We start from the raw sequence: 20226 nt of genomic DNA on the forward strand, positions 1-20226 counted from the left end.
CTTGCTCACTGTCTCAGTAACAGAAAATAAACTGGGGCCAAGAGGGTGTGGTGGGGGGTAGGGGCAGACTAAGATATAGGTTGAGAGCATATTCTAGAAGATAAAGATATAGACAGAGATATATAGGTTAGGAGCATATATTCAGGACCTGGAATGCAGTGATAAAAAATCTATTTATTAGGCAACAAGAAATCCGAAAAGGTTGTTCCAAAAGGCAAGTGACATGACTATAGCTAATCAAAAGAAGTCATCTGTAGCTGGTAAAAAACACTGAGAAACAGGAGTGTGGGGAAAAGCCATCTGTGGAGACACTGACCTAGGGTTTACAAAGACCTGAACCAAGACGATGGACTTTAGAGGAAATTGAAGGGAATAGAGAGGAAAGAGTTAAAGACTTCCCGGAACTTTCACAAAACCAAAGAATCACTGCTGAGTAACTTTAACTGCTCACTACTGGAAGATCCCTATTTTTATATAACAACACTTTCAGCGAAACTTATTTCACAAAATCAAAGTGACTGATTAAGACATTCTGGATGAATGATGAGTCAAATTCTTCAAGATTTACTCAATGAAAAGTAAAAGGAATAGACAGGCTTTGATTGTCTCTTATTCTCAAATCCACATTCAACTTCTCTAACAATTTGAAAATTTTCAAAATTCTCTGAAAATCCTCAGGAAAATAATTTTCCAGATGGAACTAGCAACTATTTCTTTAAAACCAGGACTATACACTAATGGCAACTTCATCTATTGCTTAAGTATCAACTTAAAGGGAACTTCCCCACCCTGAAAAGTCATTTCTAACCTTTCAATTTACGTCATAAACAGATGGCATTTTAAAAGGCAACAAACATTTGCCAAAGTATTTTACAGTTTACCAACATCTTCACATAAGAATGAACTATTCATTGCTCCCAACCAAAAACAATTTTAGAAAGTTGACTTGCAAGTAGGAAGAACCATTTTTTTCATTCAACAACAATGAGCATTTATAGTATGGTGGCCTAGATGCTATGCCAGGTACAAGAAACAAAAACAGCCTCTTTTTTCAATCTCTAAGAGGAGAGGAAAAAAAAAAAGTCTAGGGGACATGAAGAGTGAACATCGAGAAATGTAATTTATAACTCCTTAGAAAAAAAAAATTACACTTGGGCACATTTCAGCATGTGTAACCTTGGTGCAATTAAATTTTTATAATGAAAGTAATGGTTTCCCAAAAAGTATCTTGTGCAAATTCCCAATGGGAACTGCTTTCCATGACTTAGCTGGATATTCCTCACATAACATAACTGTCAAAAGGATCTACTGAGCACTTAATTCAGTTTTTAGGAGGGAGGAAATAACTCTAATAAAAATGACGAGATCTGTGATGTTAGATGAGCTCTGCAACTTGCTATGTGACTTAAGCCAAGTCAATTTCCTTCTCTCTTGTTTCCTCCATTTGTCTTACTATCTGCCACCTACCTACATTACAAAGATGTCAGAGTAATAAATAGAACTTTCATGATAGGACATATTGTATAAACCACTTGGAAGAAAACCTTTATATAAATCCAGAGTTCAATACCATAAATTTTAACCAACAATGTGTCTTTTCTCAGGATCCCTGTCACTAATCACAGCTAAAGTTGTGATTTTTCATTAACTTAACAAGTACTTATTGAGCCCTTACTACGTGCCAAGGACTATTCTAAGAATTGGGGATATGGAAGTGAGCAAAATAGACAAATGCATGGAGCTTGGACGTAGTAAGAGAATACATGAAACAAAAAAAAAAGTGACTGTATTGCATGTTAGACGGTGATAATTGCTACTGACAAGGATAATGCAGGAAAGGCAAATACCAAATGGCGGGGGTTGCAATTAGGTCTCTAGAGAGGGACTCCCTAAGAAGGTGATACTTACAGACCTGACGGAGGTAGGTTAACGAGATAAAGGAAGAGCACTTCAGAGGAACAGCGAGCAGAAAGGCCCTGCACTGAGCTCCCCGCCCCCCCCCCCCCCCCAAGTAATGAAAGAACCATAAGGAAGCTTGAGATTGAAATGGACACGTGCATGTGCAGGGTAGTAAACGCGATCAGTGCTGAACAGAAAATGGTGTTAAGACCTCGTGGGCTACTGTAAGGCCTTTGGTTTTCATTCACAGCGCAAGTCTCTCCGTAGGGTTTCAAGCAGAGAAGTGACAGGAGTAACTTTTTCAAGTTAAGTTTGAGAACACTAAAGATAAGGCGTCTTGAGATAACTAAATCAAGCCAGAATTTACGTTTAAGAATTTAAAGTTGAGAAAAGCACCTGAAAAACCAAAGAACAGGCCACACTAGAAATCCCTAGTTGCCCACAGGATGCTGACGATGGGAACCAGCTGTGACAGCTCAACAATCATGGCTCAACAGATTTCCTGTGACGGTCCCAGACCCTGCTGGTGGGAAATGCCGTAACTCTTCAATATAAAATCACTCCGTCGGTCTAATGCACCTGAAAGACCCTTCCAGGATTTGACAGGCCACGTATTAACAACTCCTGCTCTCAACCTCGCGAAGAGTGGGGGGAACCCAGTGTTGGCCCCATCTCAAAGATGTGAACACGGAGATCCGAAGCAAGAGTCTCAGAGTCAACCGAGCTGCCCTGGAGAGCGCGGTTTTTCCGAACTTCAGGGCGTTGCGTCCCACCTCCGGCCCCGACACCGAGGCGGTGTGCGGCGGGCAAGTCCATCTTCCGCGGGTTACAGGTAGGCTCCACCCCACACCACACGACAAATCACTGTCAGAGCCGCCGCGCCTCCCCACCCCCGGGCTCCGACTCGGCCCCCGGCTCGCTCCCCGCGGGGGTCTGCGGGTGGGCCCGGCCTGGGGCGGGCGGTGGGGCGGTGGGGGTGGGGGTGGGGAGTGGGGAGAAGGCGGGTCCCAGCGGAAACTCCCGGCCTCGCCTTCCCCAGCCACGCGCTCCGGCCGGACGCAGGCGCCTCCGCCCCGAGGGAGCAGGCGGCGGTGTTGCCACGGCAACGCCAGGGGGCAGGGGCTGGGGGCGCGCAGCTGGAAGGCCTTCCGGGCCGGGGGCGCGGGCCGGGGGGAGGGGGCGCGCGCAGGGAGCGGCCAGCCAGCGGCTCGCTCCTTCCTAGGAACAGCCCGCCCGCCACTCCTCAATCAGTGGGTTTCCCACCACCGCCGCCGCGTAGCCCCGCTCGCGCCCACCGACCCACTCACAATTCCTTAATCAGCACCATCTTCCCGGAACCCCCTCACAGCTGCCGCCGCTACCACCGCCGCCGCCGCCGCCGCTACCGCCCCTCACGGCGCCTGCGCGGCCCCGCCTCCTTGCCCCCCCACGAGCCGCCGCGGCGCCTGCGCGTCCACGCCCTTCCGCCGCGACTCGTCGCGTCAGCGCGCGCGAGGGGCTGGCTCCTCCCCCGCCCCGCGCCCCACCCTGGGCTGGCGGGGCTTGCACTGAGGCTGCGCGGCTGGCGGAGCCGGCGGGAGGGGAGGGGAGGGGAGGGGGCAGCTTCTACTGCGGCTGCGCGCGCCGGGCGCGCGGTCGCTCCGCCCCTTCTCGAGGGAGCCCCGCCCCCCGTCGAGGTCCCTCGGGGCGAGGGTGGCGCCTAGGCTCTCCGGTGAGTTTTCCAGTCGGTTGCCTGGAAGCCGTTTCCAACGAGCGAGCCGCGCTCGAGTTCCTCGCGCTCCTCCTCTCCTTGAGCTCTCGCTCCAGGGTCCGTGTGAGAGACTTGGGGCGGGTGGGGGAGGCCGCGTCGGGCTCCGTGGGACGGAGGCTCACCTGTGCGCGCAGCCCCGGGGCCGCTGCTCCCCGGCTCGGGCCAGCCGAGGCCCCCGCGAGCGCCCGGCGCCCGAGAGCGACCTCACGGGAGGAGCGCCCACCCCTGGCAACGAGCCCCCCCGGGGATGGGGGGACACGGCCCTGGAGAGGGGCCTGGGTGGGAGGAGGCTCGGCAGCCGCAGGAGCACCCAGGCACCCTCCCTCTACGCACACCCAGGCTGCAGCCTGCCCGGTCCACGGGGCGGGCCTCGGGATGAGTGGGGGCGGGGGGGACCTCGGGATGAGTGGTGGCTGGGGGGGGACCTCGGGATGAGTGGTGGCGGGGGGGCGGGGGGGACCTCGGGATAAGTGGTGGCCGGGGGGGCGGGGGGGGACCTCGGGATGAGTAGTGGCTGGGGGGGCGGGGGGGACCTCGGGATGAGTGGTGGCTGGGGGGGCGGGGGGGACCTCGGGATGAGTGGTGGCTGGGGGGGCGGGGGGGACCTCGGGATGAGTGGTGGCTGGGGGTCGGGGGGGGACCTCGGGATGAGTAGTGGCTGGGGGGGCGGGGGGGGACCTCGGGATGAGTAGTGGCTGGGGGGGCGGGGGGGACCTCGGGATGAGTGGTGGCGGGGGGGGCGGGGGGGATCTCGGGATGAGTGGTGGCGTGGCAGGGGGGGGCGGGGGGGGACCTCGGGATGAGTGGTGGCTGGGGGGCGGGGGGGGGACCTCGGGATGAGTGGTGGCTGGGGGGGCGGGGGGGACCTCGGGATGAGTAGTGGCTGGGGGGGCGGGGGGGACCTCGGGATGAGTGGTGGCGGGGGGGGCGGGGGGGACCTCGGGATGAGTGGTGGCGTGGCAGGGGGGGGCGGGGGGGGACCTCGGGATGAGTGGTGGCTGGGGGTCGGGGGGGGACCTCGGGATGAGTAGTGGCTGGGGGGGCGGGGGGGGACCTCGGGATGAGTAGTGGCTGGGGGGGCGGGGGGGACCTCGGGATGAGTGGTGGCGGGGGGGGCGGGGGGGACCTCGGGATGAGTGGTGGCGTGGCAGGGGGGGGCGGGGGGGGACCTCGGGATGAGTGGTGGCTGGGGGGCGGGGGGGGGACCTCGGGATGAGTGGTGGCTGGGGGGGCGGGGGGGACCTCGGGATGAGTGGTGGCTGGGGGGGCGGGGGGGACCTCGGGATGAGTGGTGGCTGGGGGGCGGGGGGGGGACCTCGGGATGAGTGGTGGCTGGGGGGCGGGGGGGACCTCGGGATGAGTGGTGGCTGGCTCGGGGGTGGGCTGCTTACTCGCTCACTCTGCCAGGCACAGTTCTAGGCACCAGGGGTACATCTGGAAACAAAATCACAAAACCCTCAAGGTCCTTGACCTCCCCTGGGAACAAAGCAGTTAGGGTTTGGCTTAGGGATAAGCGCTATTCCATGAATAAGCGAAAAAGGGGCGTGGAGGGGGCAGAGTCATCGAGGGAAGGACTGTGGAGGCCGTGCATGATGGAGCCCGCCGTTAGGATGGCCGGGCCTGAGGGGGGCACTCCAGTTCGAGGAAGATAGCCTCCCAAGACAGAATAAGCTTGGAGCATTGGAGGGATGCGAGGAGGACAGGTGTAGCTAGAACATCTTCAGTGAGGGACAAGGATAAACGGGGACTAAAGAAGTCACCAGGCCACAGTAAAGAATAAGAATTGTATTCTGAGAACTATGGGAAGCTGCTAGAAGATGGTTAGAAGAATAAACCAACGTTTAAAATGTTCGATACAGATCTGCGTGGTGTATCTGGTGCTAGAACACACTTAGTGGAGTTAGGGGCTGCCTCCAAAGTAATAGAAGTGAAACATTTACCAAAATGCTAGAGATATCCTCTAAGGCAGTATCTGGGTATCATTTCTGTGATGTGTGAAGCACTTTGGTAGTTATTATCATGGCTACCATTCAAGGAAATGTGCCCTTTCAGGAGGTTAGAAGCTGGGAGCAGCTTCCATTGATTGGGCACCTGTCTTACGCCAAGTACTGCGCTAGGTAACAGAGATGCCTTATCTCATTTCATCCTTAGAGCAAGGCGATGAGATGAGCATTTTAGCAAGCTTTAGAACGGAAAGGAGATGAGGTTCCCAGAGCCAAATTAAGTGACCTGTACAAAGGTTAACTCAGCCAACTTGTTTAACAGAACCAGGCTTCAAATCTGGATTTTTAAAACTTCAGAATCTGGTCTTTCTACTACACTGACTTTTTTTTTTTTTTTTTTTAAGAAAAAAAATAGGAAGTTGGGGCTTACAATCTTTATGACAAATAATTCTTAATTATGAGAAGAAGAAGGTTATGGTAAATATAGAAGTTACTTAGAATAAAGAAAGTATGAGTTTGAATGGTATGCCCCTGTTTAGGTGTGTAATATATATATATATAGAGAGAGAGAGAAGATATTCTTTTTTTTTTTAAAGATTTTATTTATTTATTCATGAGAGACACACAGAGAGAGAGGCAGAGACACAGGCAGAGGGAGAAACAGGCTCCATGCAGGGAGACCTTGGACTCGATCCCGGGTTTCCAGGGTCACGCCCTGAACCAAAGGCAGGCACTCAACCGCTGAGCCACCTGGGCTGCCCTATTTTTTAAGGTCTGGAGGTAATATTAATTGCCAAACTTCTATAAGTAGTCATTCTATGTCATCATCTCTCCCGAAATGTTATGCAGGCTGAAAATACAGCTTTGAAAACTTCGTGGATGAATTTGTGGTTGGCATGCTTTATCATTCATTTAGAAAAATTAGGATGTTGGATACATTTATTTCCCTGAAGTCTTCCCTTAAAGTGTTTGTTAATTCCATTGTCTGCATAGCACATTTGAGTTAGCACTCAAAGGTTTGTAAAATAAAGAGTGTGCTAGATGGAGCATAACTCTGAACCAGTATACAGTATGGATATTGTTTCCCTTTGCCATCCAAAGATTCATATTAAAACATTCTGGTGCCCCTGGTTGGCTCAGTCAGTTAAGCATCAGACTCTTGATTTAGCTCAGGTCATGATCTCAAGGTTGGCGGATGGAGTCCGCTTGGGATTTTCTCTCTCCCTTTGCCCCTCATCTCCCTTCTTGCACTCTCGTGCTGTCTTAAAATAATAATAATAACATGTAAAACATTCAATACAAACCACAAGGATAAATTTAGAAAATAACCAGTGTAGACATATTTATTGAGGGAAAGAAACATACTAGTTCAAAATTAGCAAGGTTGATAGAAAACATGAAATCTAGATATTGTGCTTTATATCTACTTAGGAGATAAAAGTGGCAGAATGAGAGAATATTGAAGAGGACAAGAGAGCATCAAAGACATTACCCCAAGATGAGAAAGAAGGACATACAAAGAAAAAGACGATTACAAATAAAAAATAAACTAATGGATTGTGTGGCACATTCTTATTTTAAAACTAAAGATGTTAGATTTTGTGCATTTTTCAAATAAAGACATAACTTATTAGTAACTTTTTATGGATATAGAAAAAAAATCCAACATCTTTTAAGCCTGATGTCTCATTTGTTCTAACTTTCAGCCCTCAACAAAGGTAACCTTTACACACAAGATGTACAATTGAACTTAACTAATTCTACACGCCTTGTATAATCACCAATCTCATTTCTTGTATCATTCTGGAGCAAAGAGCTCATTGTAGTAATAATAATGGTAGATTTATTGAGGCAAATCAAAAGATCTCTGACCATGAGTGATATTTGGAACACATGTCCTCGTTGATAAAGTCCACCTCTGGTCAAAGAAATTCAGGTGTTCTTTCAAATATAATTCAGTTTTCCCCCCTTTTTCTTTTTTTCTTAAAGCAGACATTCTTAACCAAAGGCTTTTTGGTGGGTGTTCTCAGGGAATCTGTGAACTACTGAAATTATATAATTTTATGTCCGTTTTTCTTTGGGAGAGATCTGTAACTTCCATTTGCTTTGCTTAGTCTACATTTTGCCATCCTATTTTACCTTCTTCCCATTCTAGATTATCTTGCTTGAGACTATTTCTATGAAAACTAGAACTATTTCTAAGAATGCTTCAATTTTGTCAAACCTTAGGGCATCGGTCATAATAATATACCATTGCTGGGGACATAGGATTGGGCTTTGCAGTAGAAAACCCTTGGCCTGAATGCAGGCTCTGCCACTTGCTGGCTATATACCTTGAGTAAATTATTTAATCTCTCAGAAACACTATCTGTACAAGGAATATCTGTAACAGATTCATGAGGAATAAAAGTTATGAAGTGTATAAAGAATTTACCTGGGGATCCCTGGGTGGCTCAGCGGTTTGACGCCTGTCTTCAGCCCAGGGTGTGATCCTGGAGTCCCGGGATCAAGTCCAGCATCGGACTTCCTGCATAGAGCCTGCTTCTCCCTCTGCCTGTGTCTCTTCCTCTCTCTCTCTCTCTCTCTCTCTCTCTCTGTGTGTGTCTCTCATGAATAAGTAAATAAAATCTTTTTTTTTAAAAAAAGGAATTTATCTCTTATACACAACCTGATACATAATAGGTGTTCAATGGGAATTATTTAAAAGCATATAGCTTTCAGAGAGCTGAACAGTAAATTCATGTATAATTAAATTCCTCCCATCCATCTCCCTTCATCCTTAGAGGTAGCTGCTATCATTAATCACTGTTCATCATAATGCATGAATAAGTATGCATATATGAATACATATTCATATACATATTCATACATGTACATATACATATAAATACATATGTATTAATATTCATACATATTCATGTATGTATTCATAAATGACTATAGTAACTTGCCCTTTCACCTGCAGAGCATAATGCAAATTTCTGTTCTATATCATCACCAACATTGGGTATTTCAGATTTTTTCATTTTTTGCTGCTTTTGTTGGTTTTAGAATGCTATCTGGTATATTCACTTGATATTTCCCGGTGGGGTGAGGATCTCCATGCTTACTCTCCATGTTTTTATTTGCTCATTTTCCTAGTTTTTTTTCTGCTTTTGATGTATAGAAGAATATATACATAACCATTTTGGATTTGAATTCTGTATTGATTATGTGCAGTTTATATACATTTTTTTTTAAGATTTTATTTATTCATGAGAGAGAGAGAGAGGAAAGGCAGAGACACAGGCAGAGAGAGAGGCAAGCTCCATGCAGGGAGCCCGATGTGGGGCTTGATCCTGGGTCTCCAGGATCATGCCCTGGCTGAAAGCGGCGCTAAACTGCTGAGCCACCCAGGCTGCCCTATATACCTTTTCTATCAGTGGATTGCTTTATTACTCTGTTTAGTAGGGTTTCTCAGTCTCTACAGTATTGACATTTTGAGTCAGATTATACTTTGTTGTAGAGACTGTTCTGTGCCTCATAGGATGTTTAGCAGCATCCCTGACCTCTATCCACTAGATGCCAGTAGCACCTCTCCAGTCACGACAATCAAAAATTTCTCCAGACAGTGCCCAGTGTCCCCTGGCGGGGGGAGGGGGAACCAAATTGCCCCTGATTGAAAACCACTGGTTTATAGTGACTCTGTTGTGTAGTTATTTATCTTTAAGAAAATTTTATCCCACAAACTTTTAACTTTTAACCCTTACATGTAGGTATTTGATCCACTCTGAGTTAATTGTATGTGATGTTAGGTATGGTCATTCTTTTGCATGTCAACATCCAGTTTTCCGAGCGACATGTGTTGTAAAAACTGTCCTTTTCCAATTGAATGGTTGTGTACTCTTGTCAAAAATCATTTGACCATATATGCAAGGGTTTGTTTCTATGCTCATTATTCATCTATATGTCTACCTTTGTGCCAGTACTACACTATTTTGAATACTGTATTTTATAGTAAGTTTTGAAATTAGGAAGTGTGAGTCCTCCAGCTTTGTTCTTTTTCAAGGTAGTTTCAGCTATTTAGGATCCCTCTGTATGAAATTTAGGGTATATTTTTCTATTTCTGCATTGGTATCTTGATAGAGATTGTGTTGAAAGCACCTTGGGCTTTCATTTTTTATATAGGTACATGATAATTCCTTGTATAGTGCACTATAATTTCCTAACATCTCTTATCAGTAGCCACTTAGGTTGTATCCAGTAGTTTGCTATTACAAGAGTCCTGCAGTAAATAGCCTTTTACATTGCACGTGTGTAGAATAGTAACCATAAGGTAAATTCTTGAAACAGGAATTAGTCAATGATATGTACATTTGCAATTTTTACAGATTTTGCCTAAAAGTCCTCCATAAAGACTGTAACAATTTATGCTCCCACCAGCAATGTATGAGAGTAACCATTCAACTATTTGAACATATTTTCAAACATCTTTTAAAAACTTTTAATTGTAAGGACGCCTGAGTGGCTCCATGGATGAGCATCTGCCTTTGGTTCAGAGTGTGATCCTGGAATCCCGGGATCAAGTCCCACATTGGGCTCCTTGTATGGAGCTTACCTCTCCTTCCTCTGCCTCTCTCTGTGTCATAGATAGATAGATAGATAGATAGATAGATAGATAGATAGATAGGCAGGCAGGCAGCTCCAGTGGCGCAGCGGTTTAGCGCTGCCTGCAGCCCAGGGCGTGATCTGGAGACCCTGGATCGAGTCCCACATTGGGCTCTGCGTGGAGCCGGCTTCTCTCTCTGCCTCTCTCTCTCTCTCTGCATCTCTATGAATAAATAAATAAAATATTTTTAAAAATATAAATTAAATAAATAAATTATTTAAATTAAGAAAAACTTAATTGTAAAACATAGTACACATACAAAAATTTTACATAAAACAGATTAATCGCCAATTAGTTACAGAGAAAACACCACTTGTTATCTCTGCTAGATTATGAAACTGTTGCTAGCCATGTAACTGTTCCAGCTACAACTCCTTCCTCCCATCTTGAGTTTTACAGGAATCACTTTTTTGCTTTTGCTTATAGTTTTGTAAGCATTACAAATTCTGTTGGTTAATATTTGCTGCTTTTAATCTATATGTAATCCTATCCTGTCTCTCCCATACCCATGCAGTTTGCTCAGGACATTGGGTTATTGATCTGTAAACTTTTCTACACTCTGGATTTTGCTGCTGTCAGATCTATAGGCGTGACCAGGTTCAGTTGCAATATTTTTGGAAAACTTAACTTCATAGGTGGTAGTGTGTTCTTTCATCAGAAGAACATGTATATTTTCTCTTTATGTAATGATAGCAGCCATTACCATTATTGCTAAATACTTAGCTCCATTAATTTATTGGGGATTGCAAAATGGTGATTTTTTTATTATTATTCAATCATTTCTTGATGTGTTGGCTGGAATGCTTCTATACAGAGAAACTGGCCATCTAGTGGCACAATTTATATAGGAAAGACAAACCTTTGATTTTTGTCCATTTTTTTAACCAGTTTTCAAAATGAAAATTTATTTTGTCCTCCTCTAAAGGTGAACAATTACCATTTAGTGTAGATTTAAACAAGTTTGAAGTACTGTTTTCTATACTATTGCTATTGTTGACCACACTGTCCTATCTGTGGCCAGTTGAATCTCTTCAAGTTGTCTGAGTCCTGAGTGTTCCTGGTAGTCTTTGATAATTTCCTGTGTATCTGATATGATAGGATCTAGCATGAAAAGACTAATCTTGTACACATTCTGCTGCCATTTCACCAAGAACTTTGGTTTCTTTTAGTGGCAAATAGTATTTCCAGAGCAGAATCTTGTGCTAGGTAAGTCATGGATAATGGGTTAATTGTTTTTTGGCCTTTTTGGTAGTTAAAGCTGAAAGACTTTGTATATTTAAATACATAGATCATGGGCAAATATATAAATTCTATAAATATAGCATGAACACTTAATATTACTATATTATGTAAATAAATTTGTACATCTTCTAAATATGATTTATGATTTTGTTATGAGTATTATGTATAAATGATAGAATTTTCGAGCATACAAATTATGTTATATAAATACAAAAATAGCTTTTCAAAGATAAAATACATTATGAATTTATACTAATTCATACTAATTCAAATCCACGACTATATAGAGTTTTTATTTAACCTCCTTTATATCTTTATCTCCTCAAAACCGAAAATCCTGGTTCCTACTAAAGAACTGATAATCTTCTGTTTCTCCGTTCCCATCCTGCTTACAGTTCTCTTCCACCGAATTCTATTAGTTTTCAGTTTTATTACTTGTATGACTTAAAGGAATCAATTTTTGTTACTAAATTATTTAAGTGTATATTTCAGATATACTACTTTTAAAAAATGATAGAATTTTAAAAGTTTAAAGGGCTGTGGAAATACTTGCTTCAGGATTTCCCAATTTAGAAGAGTGGTACCACTTAGAATCACCTAGGAATCTTAGTGAGCTAGAATGAAGGTGGGAAGACCATTTATAATGTTTTATATGCATGTGTTCATTTTCTTTTTTGTTCTTCCACCCAGGAGACACTTATTGAGGCCCTCATGTATACTAGGATGCTGCTGGTACTTACTGACATAGACATAAGTAGACATTTATGAAAAAGAATTCAGATCACCCTATTTCATTGAAGAAAATATTCGTAATTATTAAAATGGATATTGAGTTTTCCCTATCTCATGCTTTATAGCAAAATGTGGCTTAAGATAACTAGTAGTAGTATGAGATGCAGGTAGTACTTTACAAAAAGGGGCAAATGACACTTAAAATTATAGCTTACAAAGTTTTTTTTTTTTTTTTTTTTTTTCCTGCAGGACTATGCTGGGTTGAATAACCTCCAAAGTCTTGTGAATATTTGGTTGAAGCTGGTTCTGTAATTAGATCCCGGTGAGGCAACTAACACTACTGTGCTCAAAGACCTGTAATTTTTGTTGTATGCAAACATCTTTTATTTTTTTTTATTTTTAGAGAGAGAGAGGAGAATGCATGGGAAGGGCAGAGGGAGAGAGAATCCCAAGCAGGCTCCACAAGCACTCAGCATGGAGCCTGAGGCAGCTCCATCTCACCACCCTGAGATCATGACCTGAGTTGAAAACAAGAGTCAATCCTTAACCAGGCACCCTTGCAAACATCTTTTAAAGACCATTTGATGGAGACACCTGGGTAGCTTAGTGGTTGAGCATCTGCCTTCAGTTCTGGGTGTGATCCTGGTACCCAGATCAAGTCCCGCATCAGGCTTCTTGCAGGGAGTCTGCTTCTCCCTCTGCCTATGTCTCTGCCTCTCACTCTGTGTCTCTCATGAATAAATAAATAAAATCTTTTTTAAAAAAAGACTATTTGATGATCATGCATATATGTGCATGTGTGCTTGCTTCCCAACTGGGCCATTTCTGTTAATGCCAACATATAATGGAAGGAAATACTGGCTTTGGAGCCAAGAAAACTCTGGCTGCACCATTTATAGTATCTGAGTCTTATTTGTAATATAGCAATGTAGTAACCATATGTAATTTGAAATGTTACATCAGATTAAGTGGAAGTTTTTTTTTTTTTTTTAAGCACATCTAGTAAACATTACTCAAAGACTGGATTTCCACTCATTAGCCGCCATATCTGAAGAGATGTTCTTTTTTAAATATTTTTTTGAAAGATTTTATTTTAGAGAAAGCACATGTGAGCATCTGGTGGGTGGTGAAGGGGAGAGGGAGAGAGAATCTTAAGCAGGCTCCACACTCAGTGCAGAGACCTGCATGGGGTTCAATCTTGTAACCCTGAGATCATGACTTGAACAGAAATCAAGAGTCAGATACTTAACCAACTGAGCCACCTAGGGTCCTCTGAAGAGATTTCTTAATTATTCCCATTTCCTCTACCTTCTAACTAGGATTTCCTTTGTTTTTTTCATTATTTTCTTTTCCATTTACATAGATACTATGTAATCCATTTCACCTTAATCTCATGATTGAACTGTTGTTATAATGTGTATTTGCATAGTGTAGACAAGTATTTGTTTTACGTTAAAAAATTCCCTGTAAAATTCTTCTGACATGAAGAATAGTATAGAATAAAATAATGAATATTCTTGTGCCTACCAGCTAATGAAGAAATCATTGCCAATAAAGTTGAAGCCCTCATTTATACCTGTATGATTGCATCTCCCTCTCTTTATATCTTGCCTTCTACCCAAAGAATCATCGTCCTAAATTATTGTAGATTAAGCTGTTAGTGTATTATTTTAAAAATAATACACTTCTCTATCCAGAAATGATACAGATATTCTAAAAGGTTTAAAGCTTCACATTTTATATTTGGGTTATTAATCCATGGGGACTTTTTGAGTATGGTATGAAGTATAGAGATCCAATATTTTTCTCGTCACATGGATAACAATCTTAGCATAATTTACTTGAACATGCTTTCCTCTGATGTATATGTAACTGATATATAAAAATTTTTCCAAGATCTCACTACACGTGACAGTTTTGTAAAGTATGTTCCTATTCTTGAAAAGTCTGTTTTTTTTTTTTTTTTCAGTATTTAGACTATTAGGCCAAATTTATTCTTTGTGTTCAAATTTTCTAACTCCTCAGTGGTGTATATGTGTGTGTTGGATACAATTAGTAAAACAGATGTGTTAAAATTTCCCAATATAGTGATTGATGTATTTTTTCTCTCTCCTAGTAGTTCTTTCCATTTTTTTCCATATATTTTTGAAGCTGAACAATTAGGTGCATAGAAAGTAGAATTTTTACATCTTTCATATGAATTGATGCTCTTATTCTGTATAATACCCCTCTAGCCATGTTTTTCCCTTTTATCTGATATGCATATAGCAATACAAAATTACTTTGGGTTAATATTCTCCTGGGATACCTTTTTTATGTGTCTTTTTTAAAAGTCAATTTTGTACTATTGAAGATGGAAGAGTGTAATGAATTCTCCTGTGTCCATCACCCACCTTCAACAATTATCAATTTAACTTTGAACAAGAATTTGAACAATTATGCTAGATTTTATATTGATCCCATCCTATTTTTCTCTAACAAATCAAACATTTTTGTACCTATTTTATATAGTTAATATTTATTTGGATTTTCCCACATACTTACCAATATATCTGTTCATCATTCCCTTTTGCATCCCAGTCCTTCCATTTTGGATAATTTTACTTTTCCCTGAAATTCAATTCGTCTTCTAAAATTTACCTTGATAAGGATTTCTTGGTGGTAAGTGATATATATTTAAAAATGATAGTATTCAAAATATAAAAACTTTGTCTTCATTCTTGAAAAATACTTTGATATAGAATTCTAGGCTAGATTTGGGTTTTGGTTGGTGGTTTGTTTTTTTGTTTTGTTTTGTTTTTTTCATGTTTAATATACTACAACCCTGTCTCTAGCTCTCATTGTTGAAGTAAATGAAGTTAGTCATCTAATTTCTGGACCTTTAAGTGGTACATCTTTCTTCTCTAGTTTTTTTAAGGAAACTTCTCTTAAAAAATAACATGCATCCAAAAAGTACAAAAAAATCATAAATATATTTCTTGGTGAATTTTTAATAATTAAAAATTACTCACATAAACACATCCAGATAAATACATTACCAGAGTCCCAGAAGTCCATCTTGTAGTCCTTCCCAGTATTTACCATCCAGAGATAATCACTCTCCCATCATATATCATGATTGATTAGTTTTTCCTTATTTTGAACTTGTACATAGATGGAATAATAAAATACACATTTTTTTGCATCTAGCTGCTTTTGCTCAGTACTATGTGAGATTCATCTACAACTCTTCATTCTCATTGCTATAAAGTATTCCATTACAGGAATATATACAATTTAGCCATTTTACTGTTAATAATCATTTGAGTTGTTTCCAGTTTTTGCCTATTATAGATAGTGACACTTTCTTTAGTGACATTTGTACTAATTCTATTGTATACATATGTAGGTGTGGAATTGCTTGTAGTAAGAAACTGCCAAATTATTTTCAAAAGTGGTTGTGTCATTTTATGTTCCCACCAGAAAAAATATAAAAGTTATGGTTGCTCCATAAACTCATCAACCTTGTTCTGAATCTTTTTTTTTTTTAAGGTTTATTTATCTTATGGGGGGAGGGGCAAAGGAAGAGGGAGAATCTCAAGCAGATTCCATGCTAAGTGCAGAGCCAACTCTGGTCTCAATCCCACAACCCCAGATCTTGAGCTGAACCAAAACCAAGAGTCAAATGCCCAACCAGCTGAGCCACCTAGGTGCCCTGGTGTTCTCAATCTTTTTAATTTTAGTTATTCTGGTGGATGGATAATATTATCTCTTTGTGGCTTTAATTCAAATTTCTCTGATGACCAATGTGCTTGTTGTCCATTCATGTATCTTCATTTGTGAAGTATCTGTTCAAATCCTTCACCCATTTTTATTGAGATATAACAACATATAACATATTAATTTGAGATCTACAATGTAATAATTCAATATTTACATATTACAAAATGATCACCACACAGTAAGTCTAGTTAACATCTGTCACCATGGGGTGCCTGGATGGCTCAGTCAGTTAAGCGTCAGACTCTTAATTTTGGCTTAGGTCATGATCTTGGGGCCATGAGATCTATCCCTACTAGAGATTCTCTCTTCACACCTGCTCATGCTCTTTCGCTAAGTAAATAAATAAAATCTTTTATTTAAAAAACAAAAATATCACCATACATAGTTATAAAACCTTTTTTTTTTTTTTTGAGAACTTTTAAGATCTACTCTTTTAGCAACTTTCAAATATGCCATACGGTATTATTAGCTATAGTCACCATGCTGTATATCTCGATGACTTATTTATTTTATAACTAAAAGTTTGTACTTTTCAATTCCCTTTGCCAATTTTGGTTCCCTCCCCCCGCTTTTTTCCCTGCCTCTGGCAGCTACCAGTCTGTTCTCCGTATCTATGAGCTAGGTTTTTTGTGTTTTATTTTTTTTTTTTAAGATTTCACATATAAATGAGACCATATAATATTTGTCTTTCTCTAAGTTATTTCACTTAATATAATGCCCTCAGGATGCATCCATGTTGTTGCAAATGGTGGGATGTCCCTATTTTTATAGCCAAGTAATATTCCATTATGTATATATACCATATTTTATTTGCCTATCAGTAGACATTAGGTTATTTGCATGTTTTGGCTGTTATAAACCATACTGGCAGTGAACATGGAGGGGGGGTACATATGTTGTTTTGAGTCAGTGGTTTCATTTTCTCTGGCAAATACCCAGAAGTGAAATTGCTATATCATTTGATAGTTCTATTTTTAATTTTTGGAGAAACTGCCACGTGGTGCACTAACAGTGTACAAGGATTTCCTTTTCTCCATACCCTTGCCAATACTTGTTATTTCTTGTCTTTTTAATAATAGTCATTCTAATGTTTGAGGTGATATCTCATTTTGATCTTGATTTTCATTTCCCTGATGATTAGTGATGTTGAGCATCTTTTCATATACTTGTGAGCCATCTCTACGTAGTCTGGGAAAATGTCTATTCAGATTCTCTGCCCATTTTTTTGTTTTGTTTTGTTTTTTTCTCTGCCAATTTTTTAATAAAGTTTTGGGTTTGTTTGTTTTTGCTATTGAGTTGCATGAGTTCTTTATTTTGGATATTAACCCTTTATCAGATAAATGATTTGCAAACAATTTCTCCTTTTTGGTAGATTGCCTTTTTATTTCACTGTTGATTTCCTTTGCTCTTTAGAAGCCTTTTAGTTTGGTGTAGTCTCACTTGTTTTTGCTTTTGTTGGCTTTGCTTTTTGGTATCAAATACAAAAATCATTGCCAATATCAAAGTCTAGGAGCTTGCCACTTATCTTTTTTCCTGGGAATTTTATGGTTTCAGAACTTGTGTTCCAATCTTTGACCCATTTTGAGTTAATTTTTGTGTATGATATAAGACAGTGGTCCAGTTTCACTCTTTTGTACTTGGCCGTCCAATTTTCCCAACACCATTTATTGAAGAGACTGTTCTTTCCCCACTGTGTATATTCTCAACTTCTTTGTTATATAGTAATTGACCATCTGTGCCTGGATTTATTTCTGGACTCTCTATTGTATTCCATTGATCTCTGTGTCTGTTTTTATGCCAATAACATACTGTTTTAATTACTTCAGTTTTATAATATAGCTTGAAATCAGAGAGATGATGCCTCCAGCTTTTTCTTTCTTAAGATTGCTTTGGCTTATTAGGGTAATTTTGTGGTTTCAAACAATTGGGGATTGTTTGTTCTATTTCCATGAAAAATGCCATTGGAATTCTGATAGGGATTGCATTGAATCTGTAGATAGCTTTGGGTAATATGAACATATTAACAATATTCTTCTAATTCATGAGTATGGAATATCTTTTGTGTTCTCTTCAGTTTTTTTCATCAATGTCTTGCAGTTTTCAGAATGCAGGTCTTTCACCTCCTTGGTTAAATTTATTGCTGGGTATTTTAGTCTTTTTGATAAATTGTAAATGGGATTGCTTTCTTAATTACTCTTTCTGATAGCTCATTATTAGCATATAGAAACATAACAGATTTTTTGTATATTGATTTTTGTATCCTACAACTTTACTGAATTTATTAGTTCTAATAGTTTTTTTATGGAATCTTTTGGGTTTACTATATCTGTCGTGTCCTCTGTAAATAGTGAGTTTTACTTCTTTACCAATTTGGATGCCTTTTATTTCTTGTCTGATTGCTGCGGGCCAGGACTACGGTACTGTGTAGAATTAAAGTGGTGATTGTTGAATAAAGAATGGGCATCTTTGTTCCTGATCTTAGAAAAAAAGTTTTCAGCTTTGTACTGTCAAGTTTGATGTTAGCTGTGGGCTTGTCATGTATGGCTTTTATTATATTTGAGGTATGTTTCCTCTATATTCGCCTTGTGGAGGATTTTTATCATAAGTGAATGTTAAGTTTTGTCAAATGCTGAGGGTTTTTTTTTTTTGCATGTATTGAGGTAATCATATGATTTTTTATTCATTTTGTTAATGTGGTATATCGTGTTTATAGATTAGTGAATATTGAATCATTCTTTCATCCCTGGAATAAATGCCACTTGGATCGTAGTATATGATCCCTTAAATATATTGTTGAATTCATTTAATATTTTCTTGAGGATTTTGCATCTATCTATATTTATCAGGGATATTGGCCTATAATCATTTTTTGTAGTCTCTGTCTAGTTTTGTTATCAGGGTAATGCTGGCCTTGTAGAATGAATTTGGAAATGTTCCTTCCTTTTCAATTTTTTGGAATAGTTTGGGAAGAATAGATTTAAACTCTTTAAATGATAGGTAGAATTCACCTGAAGCTGTATAATCCTGGACTTTTGTTTGTTGGGAGTTCTTTTATATATATATTTTTAAGATTTTTACTTATGTATTCATGAGAGATACAGAGAGAGAGAGACAGAGACATAGGCAGAGGGAGAAGCAGGCTCCATGCAGGGATTTGATCCCAGAACCCCAGGATCACAACCAAAGGCAGACGCTCAACGACTGAGTCACCCAGGTGCCCCTGTTGGGAGTTTTTTGATTATCAATTCAATTTCATTGCTAGTAATCAGTCTGTTCAGATTTTCTATTTCTTCCTGATTCAGTGTTAGAAGATTACTTGTTTCTAGGAATGTATCCATTTCTTCTTAGCTATCTAATTTGTTGGCATATAACTATCAGAGTAATCTCTTATAATCCTTTGTATATTTGTGGTGTCAGTTGTTACTTTTCTTTCATTTTTTCTTTTATTTGGGTTTGCGGGGGTTGCGGAATCTGGCCAGAGATTTATCACATTTATTTATCTTTTCAAAGAAAGAGACCTTAGTTTGATTAATCTTTTGTTTTGTTTTTTTTCAGTCTCTATTCCATTTATTTCTGCTCCGATCTTTATTATTTCCTTCCTTCTATTACCTTTGGCTTTTGTTTTTTCTTTTTCTCGTCCCTTTTGATGTAAAAAAGATTGTTTATTTGATATTTTTCTTGTTTCTTGAGTTAGACCGATATAGCTTTAAAATTCCCTCTTAGAGCTACTTTTGCCACATCTCTTGTATTTTGGAAGGTGTTTCCATTTTTATTTGTCTCGGTATTTTTTTATTTCCTGTTTGATTTCTTTATTGACTCATTGGTTGTTGAGTAGCATGTTATTTAGCCTCCACATATTTGTATTTTTTCATATTTTTTCTTGAAGTTGATTTCTAGTTTCACACTGTTGTGGTTAGAAAAGATGATTGATACAAAATCTTTTTAAAGTTATTGAGACTTCTTTTGTAATCTAACATGTGATCTATCCTGAAGAATGTTCCATGTACAATTAAAAAGAATATGTATTCTGCTGTTTGGGAGTGGATTATTCTGTTTATATCAATAGTCTGTCTGGTCTAATGTGTTGTTTAAGGCCATTGTTTCCTTATTGACTTTCTGTTTGGATTATCTGTCCATTGATGTAAGTGGGATGTTAAAGTCCCAAACTATTGTTGTATTTCTGTCAGGTTTTTATATGTCTGTTAATACTTGCCTTGTGTATTTAGGTGCTCCTGTCTTGAGTGCATAGA

The 20226-nt window shown here is 40.4% G+C and overlaps 1 protein-coding gene and 1 long non-coding RNA gene across 14 annotated transcripts in view; one reads left to right on the forward strand and one right to left on the reverse strand.

Annotated features, from left to right (window-relative positions):
• Window positions 1-3338, reverse strand: part of PITPNB (phosphatidylinositol transfer protein beta) — a 64647-nt gene extending 61309 nt beyond the window's left edge. For both annotated transcript variants that reach the window (XM_077874189.1, XM_077874190.1), the window contains exon 1: window positions 3207-3338. In XM_077874189.1, coding sequence (XP_077730315.1) covers window positions 3207-3226 — 20 coding nt within the window. In that variant the 5' untranslated portion in view covers window positions 3227-3338. The remainder of the gene's footprint in view (window positions 1-3206) is intronic.
• Window positions 2403-20226, forward strand: part of LOC144298994 (uncharacterized) — a 67320-nt gene continuing 49496 nt past the window's right edge. For 4 of the 12 annotated variants that reach the window (XR_013365818.1, XR_013365819.1, XR_013365822.1 and 1 more), the window contains exon 1: window positions 3461-3610. This is a non-coding gene — a long non-coding RNA (uncharacterized LOC144298994). Of the gene's footprint in view, window positions 2732-3444; window positions 3611-11409; window positions 11447-12463; window positions 12537-20226 lie in introns of those variants that run through there. The other 8 variants (XR_013365824.1, XR_013365821.1, XR_013365823.1 and 5 more) reach the window with 7 other exon arrangements.

This window comes from Canis aureus, chromosome 27, assembly GCF_053574225.1.
Source record: "Canis aureus isolate CA01 chromosome 27, VMU_Caureus_v.1.0, whole genome shotgun sequence".
NCBI classification, from domain to species: domain Eukaryota; kingdom Metazoa; phylum Chordata; class Mammalia; order Carnivora; family Canidae; genus Canis; species Canis aureus.